The following is a 15,366-nucleotide window of genomic DNA, read 5'->3' on the forward strand; positions in this document are numbered from 1 at the left end:
ACACAGGAATTGGGGCGGGGGGCACAATTCAGCCCATAATGACGTGCAATATACCAAACATCACTGTGCTAGGTATAAATCGGATTAACAAACTTTAAATGAAGGTGCAATACACATACAGAAAGGCATACCAGTATAAAAGTACTGACTGGTGAATTTTCACAAAGTGAACACACCTAGGTAACCATTACCCGACTTAAAAAACAGCATATTCCAGTCCCTCAGGGTCCTCCTCGCGCTCCCTCCCAGTGTTACTACCCTCCAGCCCAAAGCTAAGACAGACACCACAGACTTGTTTTTCTTGATTTTTGAATGTTACACAAATTAGTGACACCATATGGATTCTTTTGTGGCTTCTTTTGTTCAATATTGCATTTGTGTGTGTGCATTTTCATTGCCGTACAGTAGTCCACTGTGTGAATACAGATTTAATTATTCTACTATTTATGGACCTCTGTTTCAAATTTTTATTAGGAATAATGCTTCTATGACCCCCCTGCCCCCACACAGTCACACACGTTTCTGTTGGGAATGCACCTAAGTGTCAGATTGATGGGTCACAGGAATAGGAATGTCCAATACGGCAGATAAGGCTGAACAGTTTCAAAGTGGTAGTGTGACTTTACCAGCCATTGATCAGTTCCCCTGTTGAATCTTGCCAACACTTGAGATTGTCAGGCTTTTACCGTTCCGGTTGGTGCGCTTTATTTCTCATTGCATTTTTAAAATTGCATTTCCCTTATTCTGTAAGATTGAGTGCCTTTTTATATTGTGTTGTCCACCTGGATATCCTGTTTTACGAAGTGCCTTACTCAAGTCTGTTGCCCATTTTTCTATTGCGTTGTCCTTTTTTAACAGCTCTTCATCCGCGGGCATTCTTTTCTCACTCTCAGTGAGTCCTCTGTCAGGTACACACGTTGGAAGCACTTTCTCCCACTGCGTGGCTTGTCTTTTCACTCTCTTATGGTGTGTTTTGGTAAAGAGAAGTTTATAAGTTTGTTGTAGCCTAATTTACCAGCATTTTCTTCTATGATTAGTGCTTTCTGGGTCTTGTTTATGAAACCTTCCCCTAAACCAAAGCCATGAATATATTCTTGTGGCATATTTAGAATTTTTATTATTTTACAATTACATTTGGATCTATAATCTATACGATATACATTTTTACTTTGTTTATGTACAACTGAGATGTGTGAAAATTTTAAGTGTTCAGCTTGGTAAATTTTTAGGTATGTGTGGGCATGGGTGTGTGTATATCCGCTACCCACATCAAGGTGTTAAACACTCCTCACCCTCTAGAGAGATCTCTCATACCCCCGCCAGCCAATAACCCCGAAAAGTAACATCAGTCTGCCTCTATCGCCACTATTGTGTGGAGCTTTCCCCCCGAAAGCCTGTTTTTGAACTTTACATACATGAAGCCGTACATTTTGTATTCTCCTGTCTGATGTTTTGCTCAGCATCACGTATGTGAGACCCATCCAGGCTGCGCACGCTGCAGCCAGCAGCTCCCTCAGTTCATCGCCGTGTAGTGTTCCAGGGCACACACACCTCACAACTCATTTACACACGCTTCTTTTCATAGACATTTGGGCCGTTTCTTATTTCAGGGTGTTACGATACATTTGCTACAAATATTCTTGTACGTATCTTTTGAAGGACATAAGCACTCATTTCTGTTGGATATATGCCAGGGCACATAAAGTTTTGATGTTACCATATTATCATAAAAACATTCAGATTTATCAAGCACTCCCTGCCAAATACATATAATAGCATATCTCACTTGTTCCCACATCTATCTATAATTCTTGCTGGAAAAATGTTAAAAGCAGTATTTCCTATTTTGAAATAATTTCAGACTTACTAAAAGTAAAACTAAAACAAAGAATTGCCATATGTCCGAATTCCTCAAATGTTAACATTTCCCTGTATTTGCTTTATCATTCTCTCTCGCATATGTGTGTGCATGTGTGTCAATGTGTGTAAATATATGCTCTTGACACTGTTGAATAGTATTGATTGGACAAATACTCTGTAGATTTTCTGTCAATTTGGTTTGTGGATGTTTCCTGGCCACTAGGCTCAGGTCGTATGTCTTGCGCAGGAATACACAGATGTGACACTGGGTCCTTGACAGTGCATCGGATCGAAATGCACGTGATGTCGAGTTATCCCATTATTGGTGTTCCCAGATTTAATCACTTGGCTAACATGGTAGCTGCCAATTTCTTCACTGCAATATCACTATTTTTCCCTTTGCAATCAATCAGTATCTTCTGGAGAGAGCCCTTGAGATCATGCAAGCATTCTGTTTCTCATCTAACTGTCATTTCCTAGTTTTATCCACTGCTGATGCTTGCCTCAAACAATTTTTATGGTAGTGGTTGAAACTAGTTTTTTTTTTTTAATCGCTTCAAAATTTTCAAAAAATCTTACAATGACAATCAGTAGTTCTCACATTCAAAATAAAATTTGGAAGACCATCAAGATACCTCATAAAAACATCCCCCAAGTCACCTTAAAGATTAAAAAAAACCCAACAACTTGCAAACTGGTGGTGGCAGGGGCAGCATCCTCAGGCAAAATGCAACCCAACCCTGGAAACATGAGAGTCAGTCAAAGTCATGCTTCCATGCAAACCGCCCCGACACTGTTGGTGCAGGCTGAGAAAAGATGTTTTGCATGCTCAAAGCATTTCATTCTGGAAGGAACACTAAGGTCAGCCAGGGTGAGAATGGATAGCAAGGTTTAAGTCTGGCAAACCAGAGGGCCCCCAGGGTCTGGCCCATGTCTTTTCTGGAGACAAAGCAGGTCAACTTCGGCCTTATGTTTCCAGGAGATTTGCACTCAGCTTTCAAGCCCCAGGCTGGTACCTACTTATCTGCATAAACACCAAACCCAGCATAGAAACCTGCTGTGCCAACTGTGATTCTAAGATCCTGTGGCTTAACTAGTGAGGCTATCTGGGAGCAAAGTCACCAAGTGGGTTGCTATCTAGGCAGGTTCAAATTTATAACTGGACCGAGTCTCCATAGCTCATTCTGCAAGCCAAGGGTTAATAGGAACAGGACGTGGAGAGAAATAAGGTCTTCAGGTTAGCTTACAAAACCAATAACTCACAAAGCAGCTGCATGGAGGATTGAGAACTGTGAATGGAACCTTGACCCAGAACATGATTCTTCTGCAACTTAGACTTAGGTGCTAGGCACACAATTTATCCCACCCTGTCTGGCATAGTTCTGCTCAGCAACCCCACTTTAGCATCCCTGATGTGCCAGGCACTGTGTTGAACACTGGGAAATCAAGGATGGGGAAGGTCAAATTTCTGCCCTTGAGAAGCTTACAGTGATGGGAGATTTCTGCCATGGGATAGACCCAGGGTCATCAAGACTCCCGTGGATGGTGGGAGCCAGACCCCACTGTCCCAACAGGTGTATTCAGATTGGCAGTTCATGACAGACTCGTGGGCCAGGGCTGCCTGCCCAGTGGGTAGTTAAGCCTGGCTGCTGCAAAGATTTTTCTCTCAATGTACTGATCTATCAGTGGTTATATGGTAGTCTAGTGTTTTTTTCTAGTTCAATGTTTCTTTATTTGAAATTTTAAAAAAATTTTCAATTACAGTTGACATTCAATATTTTATTAGTTTTAGGTGTATAGCATAGTGAGTGGACATTTCTATAACTTATAAAGTGATCCTCCTGATGAGTCTAGTACCCACCTGACACCATTCATTATTGACTATATTCCCTATGCCGTACTTTACATATTCTCCTGATTATTTCGAAACTACTCATTTGTGGTTCTTAATCCCTTTACATTTTTCACCCAGCCTTCCAACCGCCCTCCTATCTGGCAACCATCAGTTTGTTCTCTGCATCTATGAGTTTGTTTCCGTTTTGTTTGTTTATTTTGTGTTTTAGATTCCACATTAAGTGAAATATGGTTTTGTCTTTCTCTGACTCATTTCACTTAACATAATACCTTCTAGGTCCATCTATGTTGTCGCAAATGGTAAGATTTCATTCTTTTTTATGGCTGAGTAACATTCCATTGTATATACGTACGACATCTTCTTTATCCAGTTATCTAGTCCTTACCTTGGCTATTGTAAATAAGGCTGCAATAAACATAGGGCTGCATATATTTTTATGAATTGATGTTTTGGGCTTTTCAGATAAGTACCCAGAAGTGGGATTGCTGGGTCATATGGTAATTCTATTTTTATTTTTTTGAGGAACCTCTACACTGTTTCCACAAGTTTTCAATCCAACCAACAGTGCAGGAGGACTCCCCTTTCTCCACATCCTCACCAACACTTACTGGTTTTGGTTTATTGATGACAGTCATTCTGACAGGTGTGAGGTGACATTGCATGTGCTTTTACAATAATTTGCATTCCCTTGATGATTAGTAACACTGAGCATCTTTTCATCTGTCTATTGGCTACCTGTATGTCCTTTTTGGAGAAATGTCTATTAAGGGCCTCTGCCTATTTTTTAATTGGATTGTTTGTCTTTTTTGGTGTTAAGTGGTATAAGTTCTTTATATATTTTGGATATTAACCCCTTATCAGATACAACACTGACAAATATCTTCTCTCATTTTTGTTTTGTTGATGGTTTCCTTTGCTGTGCGAAAACTTTTTAATCTGATGTAGTCCCATTTGTTTATTTTATGTTTTCCTTGCCTGAGGAGTTTTGTGGTTTCAGGTCTCACATTTAAGTCTTTAATCCATTTTGAGTTTCTTCTTGTATATGGTGTAAGAAAGTGGTCGGTCTAGTTTCATTTTTTGGCATGTGTCTGTCCAATTTTACCAACACCATTTATTGACGAGACTGTCTTTGCTTCGTTGTATATTCTTGCCTTGATCACAGATTAATATAGGCATGGGTTTACCTCTGGGCTCTCTGTTCTGTTCCATTGATCTATGTGTCTGCTTTTGTGCCAGTACTGGGCTTTTTGATTACTATAGCCTTATAGTGTAGTTGATATCAGCTAGTGTGATACTTCCAACTCTGCTGTTCTTTCTCAGGATTGCTTTGGCTATGTGGGAACTTTTGTGGTTCCTTATAAATGTTAGGATTATTGGTTCTAGTTCTGTGAAAAATGTAATGTGTATTTTGATGGGGATTGCACTGAAACTGTAGATGGCTTTGGGCGGTATGGACATTATAATGATGTTAATTCTTCCTATCCATGAGTATAGTAAGTGCTTCTATTTATTTGTATCTTCTTCAATTTCTTTCTCAGTGTCTTATAATTTTCCAAGTATAGGTCTTTTACTTCCCTGGTTAAATTTATTCCTAGGTATTTTATTTTTTTGATGCATTTGTAAATGAGATTATTTTCTTAATTTCCCTTTCTAATAGTTTGTTATTGGCATATAAAAATGCAGCCAGTTTCTGCTCTTGCAGGTGTCGCTCAATGTCGGAGCATTGTCCTGTAACCAACAGGTTGCGGGTTTAGTTCCAGGATGGGGCACAGACCTAGGCTGTGGGTTTATTCCCACTCCGGGCGTGGGTGCACGCGACCCCAGTCAGGACACGTATGACCCGGCGCAGGTCCCTGGTCTGGCTGTGTATGAGGGCAACTGACCAATGCTCCTCTCGCATTGACGTTTCTCTCTCCCTTCCTTTCTCTGTCTCTAAAAGAACAAATGAAAAATGTCCTCAGGTGAGAATTAAAAAAATGTTTTAAATGCACCAATTTCTGAATATTAATTTTTTATCCTGCTACTTTACTGGATTAGTTATCAGTTCCAATAGTTTTTTGGTGAACTCTTTAGGATTTTATATATGTAGTATCATGTCATCTACAAATAATGACAGTTTTACTTCTTCCTTTACAGTTTGGATGTCTTTTATTTCTTTTTCTTATCTGATTGCTGTGGCTATGGCAGTCCAATTTCACATGGAAAGGAGACAACCCACCAGCTATTTCTTTTCTCTTCAACCCACAAAGTAATACATTCTTCATACTTGTACCTACTCTTCTGGCTTTTTACCAACCCCTTCTCTCACATTCCTTGAAAACATTAGCATTTTCAAAGAAAAAGAAATGAATGACAATAGAAGAATATAGTCTGATAACAAGTCACCTTTTTTGCCCAAGTCTCCAAGCCCCAAATCTGCCATTATTGGACCAAGGCCACAGTGAACTACAGTACTTCATCAGACTTAAGATGCCGCTAATGTTAAGAGCACCAAGATGTTCTGTGCCACCAAGAAAACAAAAAGCTGACAGCTTAATGAAACACTAAAGAAGACACCATCCACTGTGGGATCCAGCTCAACTCGTGGCTGTTCAAATGGGAACAAAGATGCATCCTAGAATCAATTTAAAATGATAATTCTGATTAGACTAACGTGCTCCCAGCATTGTGTTAGGTGTTGAGAAAGGAACATGGGAGGGGACAAAAGTGATGATATTGAGCCCTTTCACCCTGTCAAATAGGGAGACACCCTCAACATCTAAATTTTGCTTCTTCCACCCTCTCCCTCCCAAGCCATAGATACACAACCAGCTGGGCCCTGTCCGTCCTCAGTCTCATTCATTCTTTCCAGGCTAAGGACTGAAACCATTTCAGAGCTTGGTCTCCTGGCTTGGCTATGCTGCTGCTCTCCAATCCAGCCCAGAACTCGGCTCCACAGGTCTGGCACATTCAGTGCAGAGCTAGTGCCTCCCCAAACCGTACTGCATTATTTACAATAATCTTACAGTGTGGCCACGAGGCCAAATAATTATGGAACCCAAAGTGCTCTGAGCCTCGATGAAAAAAGACTATGATTATCTCAGAATGTTACAACTGTCCTGTTTTTACAAAAACTGCTTTTTCCAAGATGCCTTATTCCTAACACCATGCTTTGTGTCTGCTCTTTTAAACAAATATTTAATAACTTAGGAATTTTACTGAAGGCAGTCACTCTGGTCAGAAAGGACTCAGCTCGCAATCTGAAATAAAACGGGACGAATTTTTTCCACAAATAAAAGTCAAACAGTCTCCAGTATGGTAAACTGCACGTCCATCACACTGGGCAGGGGCTAGGAATACAAAGTGTTTCTGGAAAGAAAAACAGCAGCTACCCTTGTGTCTGAGGACCAACGGAAAAAACGAAACAAAGAAAGAAAGAAAAGAAACACACCAAATCAACCAAAACATAAAGCAATGCTCAAATTAGTTTGAAGAAAGTTCCAGCCCAACCAAGTAAACCATGCCCTGGGGATGTGCTGCCCGGGCAAGTAGGGCCTGGCCGTCTTGGTCTGGGTCAGGCAGGGTCACAGTAAGTGAAAATCGCGCAAGTGCTCATTGTTTTCTTTAAAGCGCCAACCTGGCGCTGGGCCTGGGACAGATAGGAAATCTAGCCAGGGCGTTTACTGTGTGACCACCATAGGACTGAGGCTCGTGTGCCTCATTTAACTCACCTGTAAAATGGAGCTGGCGTCCTACCAAGCGGGTGGCATGGCTGGCCATACAGGGTAAGTCGCCTTCAGTACAAAGGGAGAATGGCTGGGGTGTCTAGGGAGAGCACCCAGAAGCGCCAGCACATCAGATGCCTGGGTCAGCCTGTGGGTACAGGAAAAGGGTGCAGGCTTTCTTGACCAGGGGTGGAAGGGAGTGGGGGGTGGGGGAGGTAGGAGGGATGCCGGGATGGCAGGTTAAGGCCAAGTGAGCAAGGGAGAGGCAGGGGATCCTACCTTCAGGGCCCACGGGGTCTCCCTGCGCCTCAACATTGATCAGAACAGGAAGCTGGCATCCAGCTCCAGCTTCAGCTCTGTGATGAGAGGTAACTCACTGGTACACCATCCCCACCAGCCGCCGCAAGCAGCATGCGTAACGTGCGCAACCCCGTCACGTGCACGCCCCCCCCCCCCCCCCCCCCCCCCCCCCCCCCCGCGTGCATAGCCCTGCTGTGTGCACGGCCCTGTTGCACGTGCCCCCGTGTGTGGCCATGCTGGCCATACAGCCTGGTGGGGGCAGCCACACCACACTTCCTCTTTCCAGAGCCATGGATCTGTGCCAGTAGCTTCATATGTACTAAGTCATTCAATCCTCACCTGAATGAGGACATCCATTTTACAGAGGACGACACTGAAGGGAAGGAGCCACTTGCCAAGGGCACATGGACAGAAGGGAGGGGCAGCAAGATTTGAATCCAGAACAGATTGTGACTCCTTAGCCATCTGACCATTTCAGATTTTTGCAGACTTTAAGCACTATAGGCATGTGTGCCGAGTGCTCTGCTCATAACTATCACCCGTGGTTATTCTTTGTTATGTTTTGCTTTGAGAACAAATCTGCCCTTGGTGTGTGCCTGAGTGTGTGTGCGCATGCGTATGCAATCAGTTTAGAGGATGTTGGCCTTCAGATTCAAACTCAAATGCTGTTTGGCTCTGACCCTGTGCCTGTGACTGTGCTTGAGCTAGGCCATTTCTCTTTATTCTATGTCAGCCCTGTTGTGGGTTAAAACCCTCTCCTACCCTTCTGGGGAACTGACTTTTTAACTGGCATCATGAATAACTCATTAATGATACCCTGCTTGGTTCATCAGGCAGGAGCATGGTAGAGGTGTGCTAAGCTGGCTAATCTACTGCTGGACTCAAGCGAAGCCCATCTCCTGAGCCAACTGCTCTCCTGGGGCCCAGGTGTGAAGGGTAAGAAAGCAGCAGCCCTGGTGTGCTGGGAGGCCTTCCCAGCAACATTGCTACTTGACCTGTACTTTTGATCAACCCCTCTAGGAGTTTGGGACTATCAATTCATTTGACTTCTAGTTGTCAAAAGGTATGCCTGAGAAGTTGAAAGGAACCTATCCAAACTCCTTACTGTTCTTTGGAGAACTGCCATTTAAATGTTTGAAACATACATAGGTAAGTCCATTTTAATGAGCATCATTTGAAAGTTTAATATAAAAAGACAAAACTGGCCCTAGGCAAAATTGAAAATAACAACCTAACACAAGAATAATAAATTTTCAGTATAAAAATTGCTTCCACCAACATTACCTCATTTGATCTTCACAGGAGGCTGGAGGGCACTATTACAATTTCATTTTTCAGATGCAGAAACTGAGTTTTGGAGGCCCTCTACCTGGCCTAGGGCCATATACTAGTTTAGGAGACCCAGCATTTAAGCTCAGGGCTCTTGTTGCTCCTGGCCTATCATTTTAACGCCACATCATCCAGTGTGTTGCCCTCACTTTAGGGGCTGGCTAATGGCTGTCCCTATTTCTGCAGAACGCTGTCAGTGTTCAGGCTCTCTGTCCTTGACGCCTCCACTGTCCTCACAGAGCACCCTGGGAGAGCATAAAAGGAGGTTGGCTAATAGGGCTGCTTCAGGTGGCTGGGGGGGTCCCAATGGAGGGCCCTTGTAGGGCCTAGCCATGCCCAGCTGAGGGCCTGCCCAGTCTCCCCTACTCTGCCTCTTCTTCCCTCTCTTCCTCCTAGTCCTAAAATTTCTGTTTTCTTAGGCTTTGCTCCATGGAACCACTCCTAGTGACTTGATCTCTTAGCTACTTAAAAAGCTGTGTTTCTGGGTGACATCACCAAGATGGTGACATATGTCATTCCTGACTTTGCTCCTCTCATGAGAACAACTAACATCTATTCAAGAATAAGACATCACTGAGAGAGTCCCAGAACACAGGGGTGGGAGTAAGGCTGAAGCACCCGGCTGCCACTCAGCGACCAAGACAGACTGCACTAGAAGGGTAAGAGAAGTGGCTACACATTGATTGCTTTACCCCACCCCTAGGCCAGTGCAGCACCCCAGGGAGAAGTCTCCTGTGAGCCTCCAGTTCCTCCAGGGGGGAAAGAGAACCCAAAGAGGATAACCAGCCTCCCCCAGCATTGGGGGTTGCATTGTGGAAGCCCCTATTCTGATATGGCACCACAGGGATTACGGGGGAATCTGTAGGGCTCAGCTACTGGGAATCTATGACAGGAGAGGGTGGAGGATTCAATGCAATCCCTATCAAAATTCTAATGGCATTTAAAAAAAAGATTTTATTTATTTATATTTAGAGAGAGGGGAAGGGAGGGAGAAAGAGAGGGACAGAAACATCAATGTGTGGTTGCCCAATGGCATTTTTTTTGTTGTTGTTGTTATAGAAGTAGAGCCCTGGCTGGTGTAGCTCAGTGGATTGAGTGCCAGTCTGTGAACTAAAGGGTCGTTGGTTTGATTCCCAGTCAGGGCGCATGCCTGGATTGTGGGCCAGATCCCTAGTTGGGGTCGCACAAGAGGCAACCACACATTGATGTTTCCCTCTCTTCCCTTCTGCCTAAAAATAAATGAATAAAATCTTTTAAAAAAAGGTAGAAAACTCAATTCAACATTTATATGGCACCAAGAAAGATCCCGAATAGCCAAAGAAATCCTGAGAAAGAAGAACAAAGCAAGAGGTATCACACTTGAAATAACCTGATTTCAAGCTATACTATAAAGCTATAATCATCAAAACAATATGGTCAGCATAAAAACAGACAGACCAATGGAACAGAATTAAGAACTCAGAAATAAACCCAAGCGTATATGGTCAACTAATATTTGGCAAGGGAGCCAAGCCTACTCCATGGAGAAAAGATGGTCTCCTCAATAAATTGTGCTGGAATAATTGGATAGTCACATGTAAAAAAATGAAACTGGACCTATATCTCATACCACACACAATTAACTCAAGATGGATTAAAGAGTTAAATGTGAGATCTGAAACATGAATTGCCTCAAAGAAAATATAGAAATGAACCTCCTTGACATTGGCCAACAAAATAAAAAAATAAAGACTGGGACTACATCAAATTAAAAGGCTTCTGTACAGTGAAAGAAACCATCAGTAAAGTGAAAGGACAACCTATGGAATGGGGAAAAAATTGTAAACCACATATCAGATAAGGGGTTAATAACTGAAACATAAAGAGCTCATACAGCTCAATGGCAAAAAACAAAACAAAACAACTCAGTTTAAAGAATGGGCAAAGGACCTGAACAGACATTTCTCCAAAGAAGATTTACAAAAGGCCAACAAGTACGTGAAATGTTGCTTAACATCACTAATTATCAGGGAAATGCAAATTAAAACCACAGTGCAATAAAACCACTACCTGTTAGAAGAGTCATCATCAGAAAGAGAAGAGATAACAAACGCTGACATGGATGGGGAGGAAAGGGAACCCTTGTGCACAATTGGAAAATTGTGCAACCCTTGTGTAAATTGGTGCAGCCACTATGGAAAACACTATGAAGGGTCCTCAAAAAATTAAAAATAGAACTACCATATGATCCAGCAATTCTACTTCTGGGATTATATCCAAAGATAATGAAAATGCAAACTCAATAAGATATCTGCATCCCCATGATTACAGCAGCATTCTTCACAATAGACATGGAAGCAACCTAAGTGTCCATGGAGCGATGAATGGATAAAAAAAGTTGTGGCATGTAAATTATTATTCAAACATAAAAAATGAGGAAATACTACCATTTGCAACAACATGAATGGATCTTTCTTTTAAAAAAGATTTTATTTATTTTTACAGAGAGGGGAAGGGAAGGGGAAAGAGAGGGAGAGAAATATCAATGTGTGGTTGCTTCTTGCACGCCCCATGCTGGGGACCTGGCTCAAAAACTGGGAATCGAACCCATGACCCTTTGGTTCACAGTCCAGTGCTCACTCCACTGAGCCACACCAGCCAGGGAACATGAGTGGGTCTTGAAGGCATTATGCTAAGTGAAATAGGTCAGAGAGAGAAAATCAAATACTGTATGATGGCACTTATATGTGGAATCTAAAAACCCAAACTCACAAGAAAAAGAGAACAGAGTTGTGGTTAGAGAGGTGGGGGTTAGGGGTGGGGAGCAGTGGGGGGAGGGGGAATTGGAGGAAGGTGGTCCGAGGTTGCCAAGTTCCAGTTACAAGGGAAGTAAGTACTAGGGATGTGATGCACGGCAAGTTGACTGTAGCTATCACTGTTGTATGATACACAGGAAAATTGTTAAGAAAGTAAATCTGAAGAATTCTCATCTCAAGGAGAAAAGATATTTCCCTTCATTTTTCTTTCTCTTCTTTGTATTGTATCTATACGCTGAACCTATATGGCAATTATTTCACAATATATGTAAATTAAACCATCATGCTATAGGCTTTAAGCTTATATAGTGATGTATGTCAATTATTTCTTAATAAAACTGGGGAAGGAAAAGTTGTGTTTCTAAGAGTCCTTTGCATAGTGGCCTTAGTGATGGCATTGACTCAGGGCAAAGGGACTTTAGGCAAGGTCCTGTAGGCTTTGCTCCTTCCCAAGTCATCCTGTAAGAAGCTGCTTATTCTTCCAAGGCCAGCCTGGAGTGACACTTTTAATTATTTTATTCATTTATAGCTTTCAGTATGTGTTAATATAAAGTGGTATCTCCCTTCCTAGGCCCCATGCTGACAGCAGTTACAGGTGACCCATTTTGGATTTGTGGCATCTGCATGACAATGCTTGGTTTGGCTTGATCCATCTTTTTGGTCTGAAGGATTCTAGCTCTCAGCAGGCTGCTGGAAGTTCAGCCACTTTGTCACATTTTCCTCAGGCTTTTCTAGGGGACCCTCGGGTGTGGGCTATCCATGACTGATGCAGATCCGTCCAGGCCTGTACGCAGCAACTGTCTCCCTCACCTGTTGTAATAAAAATCTGACCATACAAGTGCTATTGTAAGTGGTCAGAGCCTCTCTGGTCCAGTCAGAGCTCAGAGCTGCTTGTTCCAGCAACAGAAATGCAGATTGAGTCCCTTTCGTGATCCCATAGCTTCAGACTTGGGTGAACTCTGGTCAAACTAAAGACGACCTCCTCTACTCCCCTTTCTTATGATGGATTCAAGGTAGAGACCAAGTTCTATTGATTTTTGAACAGTGCCCAGCTTGGCCCATGGACAGTACTCCATATAATCTCCGTAACACTCAAAGTCTCTGCAAATCAATTAGATAAACAACCTGAATTTCTCACTGGTCTGCTGCGAGGTGGGTTAGTAGGTGTTTCTTGGGAGTTTTGTGGTCAATTAGGATGGGAAAACTCTGGCTTAAACCACAGGTAAATTAAACAGGATTCTTTGCTGCAATCCTAATCAGAGGCTTTAATATTCGACAATGTGTATCTCCAAGAGGGTGGTCATCAAATGCAGAGGGTGTCCTGACCAAGTCCTTTTTATGGAGAGCTTCTCTTGAGCCTAGGGTTCCATGGAATACACTTTGGGAAATACTAATCTAGTCTAATTATAGTTTTACTAAAGAAATGGTGGGGAAAAAAAGGTGGGGGGGACTGGCTGAGCTGACTGGTGGGGTTCCATCTCAGAATGTCTTTCTTCCAGACCAAGGCTCCCCCACTCACTAAACATCTAACCAAGGGTACAAATAAATTATAGATTCTTGGGAATCATTCTTAGGATTTAAGAAAAATATTTCAATTTAATGTTGAGGGGTTACAATGGGTGGGTTGAGGAGAAGGGAGTAACAGTGGAAGCCATTGAAAGCAAAATTCGAAGAGCTTTTCCGGAAGAGGTCAGAGTGGGGTGCGATGCGTGAGGTCCCACAGCATGACATCACAGGGCAGGCACCTTCAACTTTTGCACGCAATTAGATGATTTGCCTTCAGGCTCCAATCCTAAATTGAGAGCAACCTCTGTGTTGGACTAGGTTCTTCAGCCAAGCAGAAAGCTTCTAACTCAGCTTTAACTAAAGATGACTTTCTTGTTCACTCAAGAAATTCGCGTGTCTAAAAGACATGAAGAAATAGTATCGCAAAGATTAAAGTCACTTCAACAAATGAAGAGTAAATCTGGAGATCAAAAAAAGGAAAAGGCATCTCAGATTCAAGCAGCTGATGCTGCATTTAAAAGGAACCTTAGACCTTTAAAGGACATAGAAGGAGCAGAAAAGTTTCTACAGGCCCGGCTTCACCCATTTCCATCACCTGAGGTGGTTTCTCTTGAGGTGAGAGTCTTAAGGAACAATGAATGGTAAAGGAAGAGACCCGATCATTGCAAATTTCATAGTGATTATGTCTGTATTTTCAAGATTAATTTATTCAACTAAAATAAACAAGATAGGTCTGGTCAAAAAAAAAAAAAAAGAAAGCAAAACTCAGCTTCAGATGATCAAGAAATTTTCAGCTTCAGAATAGAGTCCATTTTTTCTTCTTTTTGGTGGAGAAGACACTAACGAAGACCAGCTGTACTCCTGTGAAGAAATGCTCCACCAGGTCCTTTTTAAAATATTCTAACCTGCAGGAGACAGGTGGGAACACCTGGGACTTCAACCCTCCCCAATTTGCCTCAAATTGACCACCACATTCCAGAAGCCCTACAAAACAGATTTGTTTATTCTATCCAAGCAGTAAGAACACTAAAATTTATTTGACCCTATTATATGCAAGGCCTCTGCAAGGCACTGGGGATTTCAAAGAGGAATACAGCATAATTCCTGCTCTGAAGGGATTTTCTATCGGGTGAGGAACAGATATGGCACAGGTAGGGAGCCAGACCGTGACAGGGCTACACCGACGATGTGAACCACATCCTAGGAGCCGTTGGAGGGCAGTGTTTGCAAAACCCTTTAGTGCCCATCCTGCTACGAAGCTTGCACACCTTAGCTTGTAGGCCAGGCAGAGCTAAGGAAGATGTGTTCCGTTTTAAGGAGAGCTCTGGCCACAGAATGTTCCGTGACTCTATTTCCCATCATCAACTGCCCTTCCTGCTGCCCTTCCTTGGCCAACCTCTCACCCATCACCAAGGGCCTCGGTCCTGGAAGGGGTCCTAAACCTGGGCCTACTCTCCTGCCTCTCACCACTTGTGATGACTTCATCACCTCCACACCCCTGAACCAGGAGACTGATGCCAGCACTGCGGGTAGGTTCTACCTGAGTACTTGTAGACTAGGCCAAAGCAAGTTCGCGATGGCTCCCACGCTGCCAGAAAAACCAGCGTCACATGAAGCATAACAGTGAACACATGGGCCTTCAGGAGCCCACTCTTAAATCATTCAGGGTCCAGCAAGTCTCTTGACAGAAGCGGGATTAACGACTTCCCACTGCAGCCTCCACATTTACCGAGCACAACTATCAGGCAACACGCACAGGGACGCCAGTGTGGCTCCCCATTCCACCGAGGAGGATACAGGGTCCCGTGGACGCAAACCGAGCTGTCCCAAATCACAACATCCGGAACTGAGACCGTGTCCACTCCTACGCTTCCGCGGGGGTGCAACGGCGGAATGCGAGACAGCACTGGACTTGAACATCCTTTTCCGTCGGCTGGCAGTCACTTGAGAGGGGCGGATCCCGGCGCGGACGCAGCGGCACCCGGCGGAAGCGGACGGCTGACGCGTAGACGAAAGC

The 15,366-nt window shown here is 43.2% G+C and overlaps 1 protein-coding gene and 1 long non-coding RNA gene across 2 annotated transcripts in view; both read right to left on the bottom strand.

Annotated features, from left to right (window-relative positions):
- Positions 1-7,809, bottom strand: part of FAM178B (family with sequence similarity 178 member B) — a 100,788-nt gene extending 92,979 nt beyond the window's left edge. The window contains exons 1-2 of the mRNA XM_045204780.2: positions 7,699-7,809; positions 7,426-7,567 (exon numbers count right to left, since the gene is read on the bottom strand). Coding sequence (XP_045060715.2) covers positions 7,426-7,474 — 49 coding nt within the window. The 5' untranslated portion in view covers positions 7,475-7,567; positions 7,699-7,809. The remainder of the gene's footprint in view (positions 1-7,425; positions 7,568-7,698) is intronic.
- Positions 7,810-13,080: 5,271 nt separating this feature from the next.
- LOC128780873 (uncharacterized) lies at positions 13,081-15,319 on the bottom strand. The gene is made up of 2 exons (XR_008426863.2): positions 14,890-15,319; positions 13,081-13,746 (listed from the first exon to the last, which is right to left on the bottom strand). It is a non-coding gene; the product is annotated as an uncharacterized lncRNA (long non-coding RNA).
- Positions 15,320-15,366: the final 47 nt, after the last annotated feature.

This window comes from Desmodus rotundus, chromosome 5 (assembly GCF_022682495.2).
Source record: "Desmodus rotundus isolate HL8 chromosome 5, HLdesRot8A.1, whole genome shotgun sequence".
In the NCBI taxonomy this organism is placed as follows: Eukaryota; Metazoa; Chordata; class Mammalia; order Chiroptera; family Phyllostomidae; genus Desmodus; species Desmodus rotundus.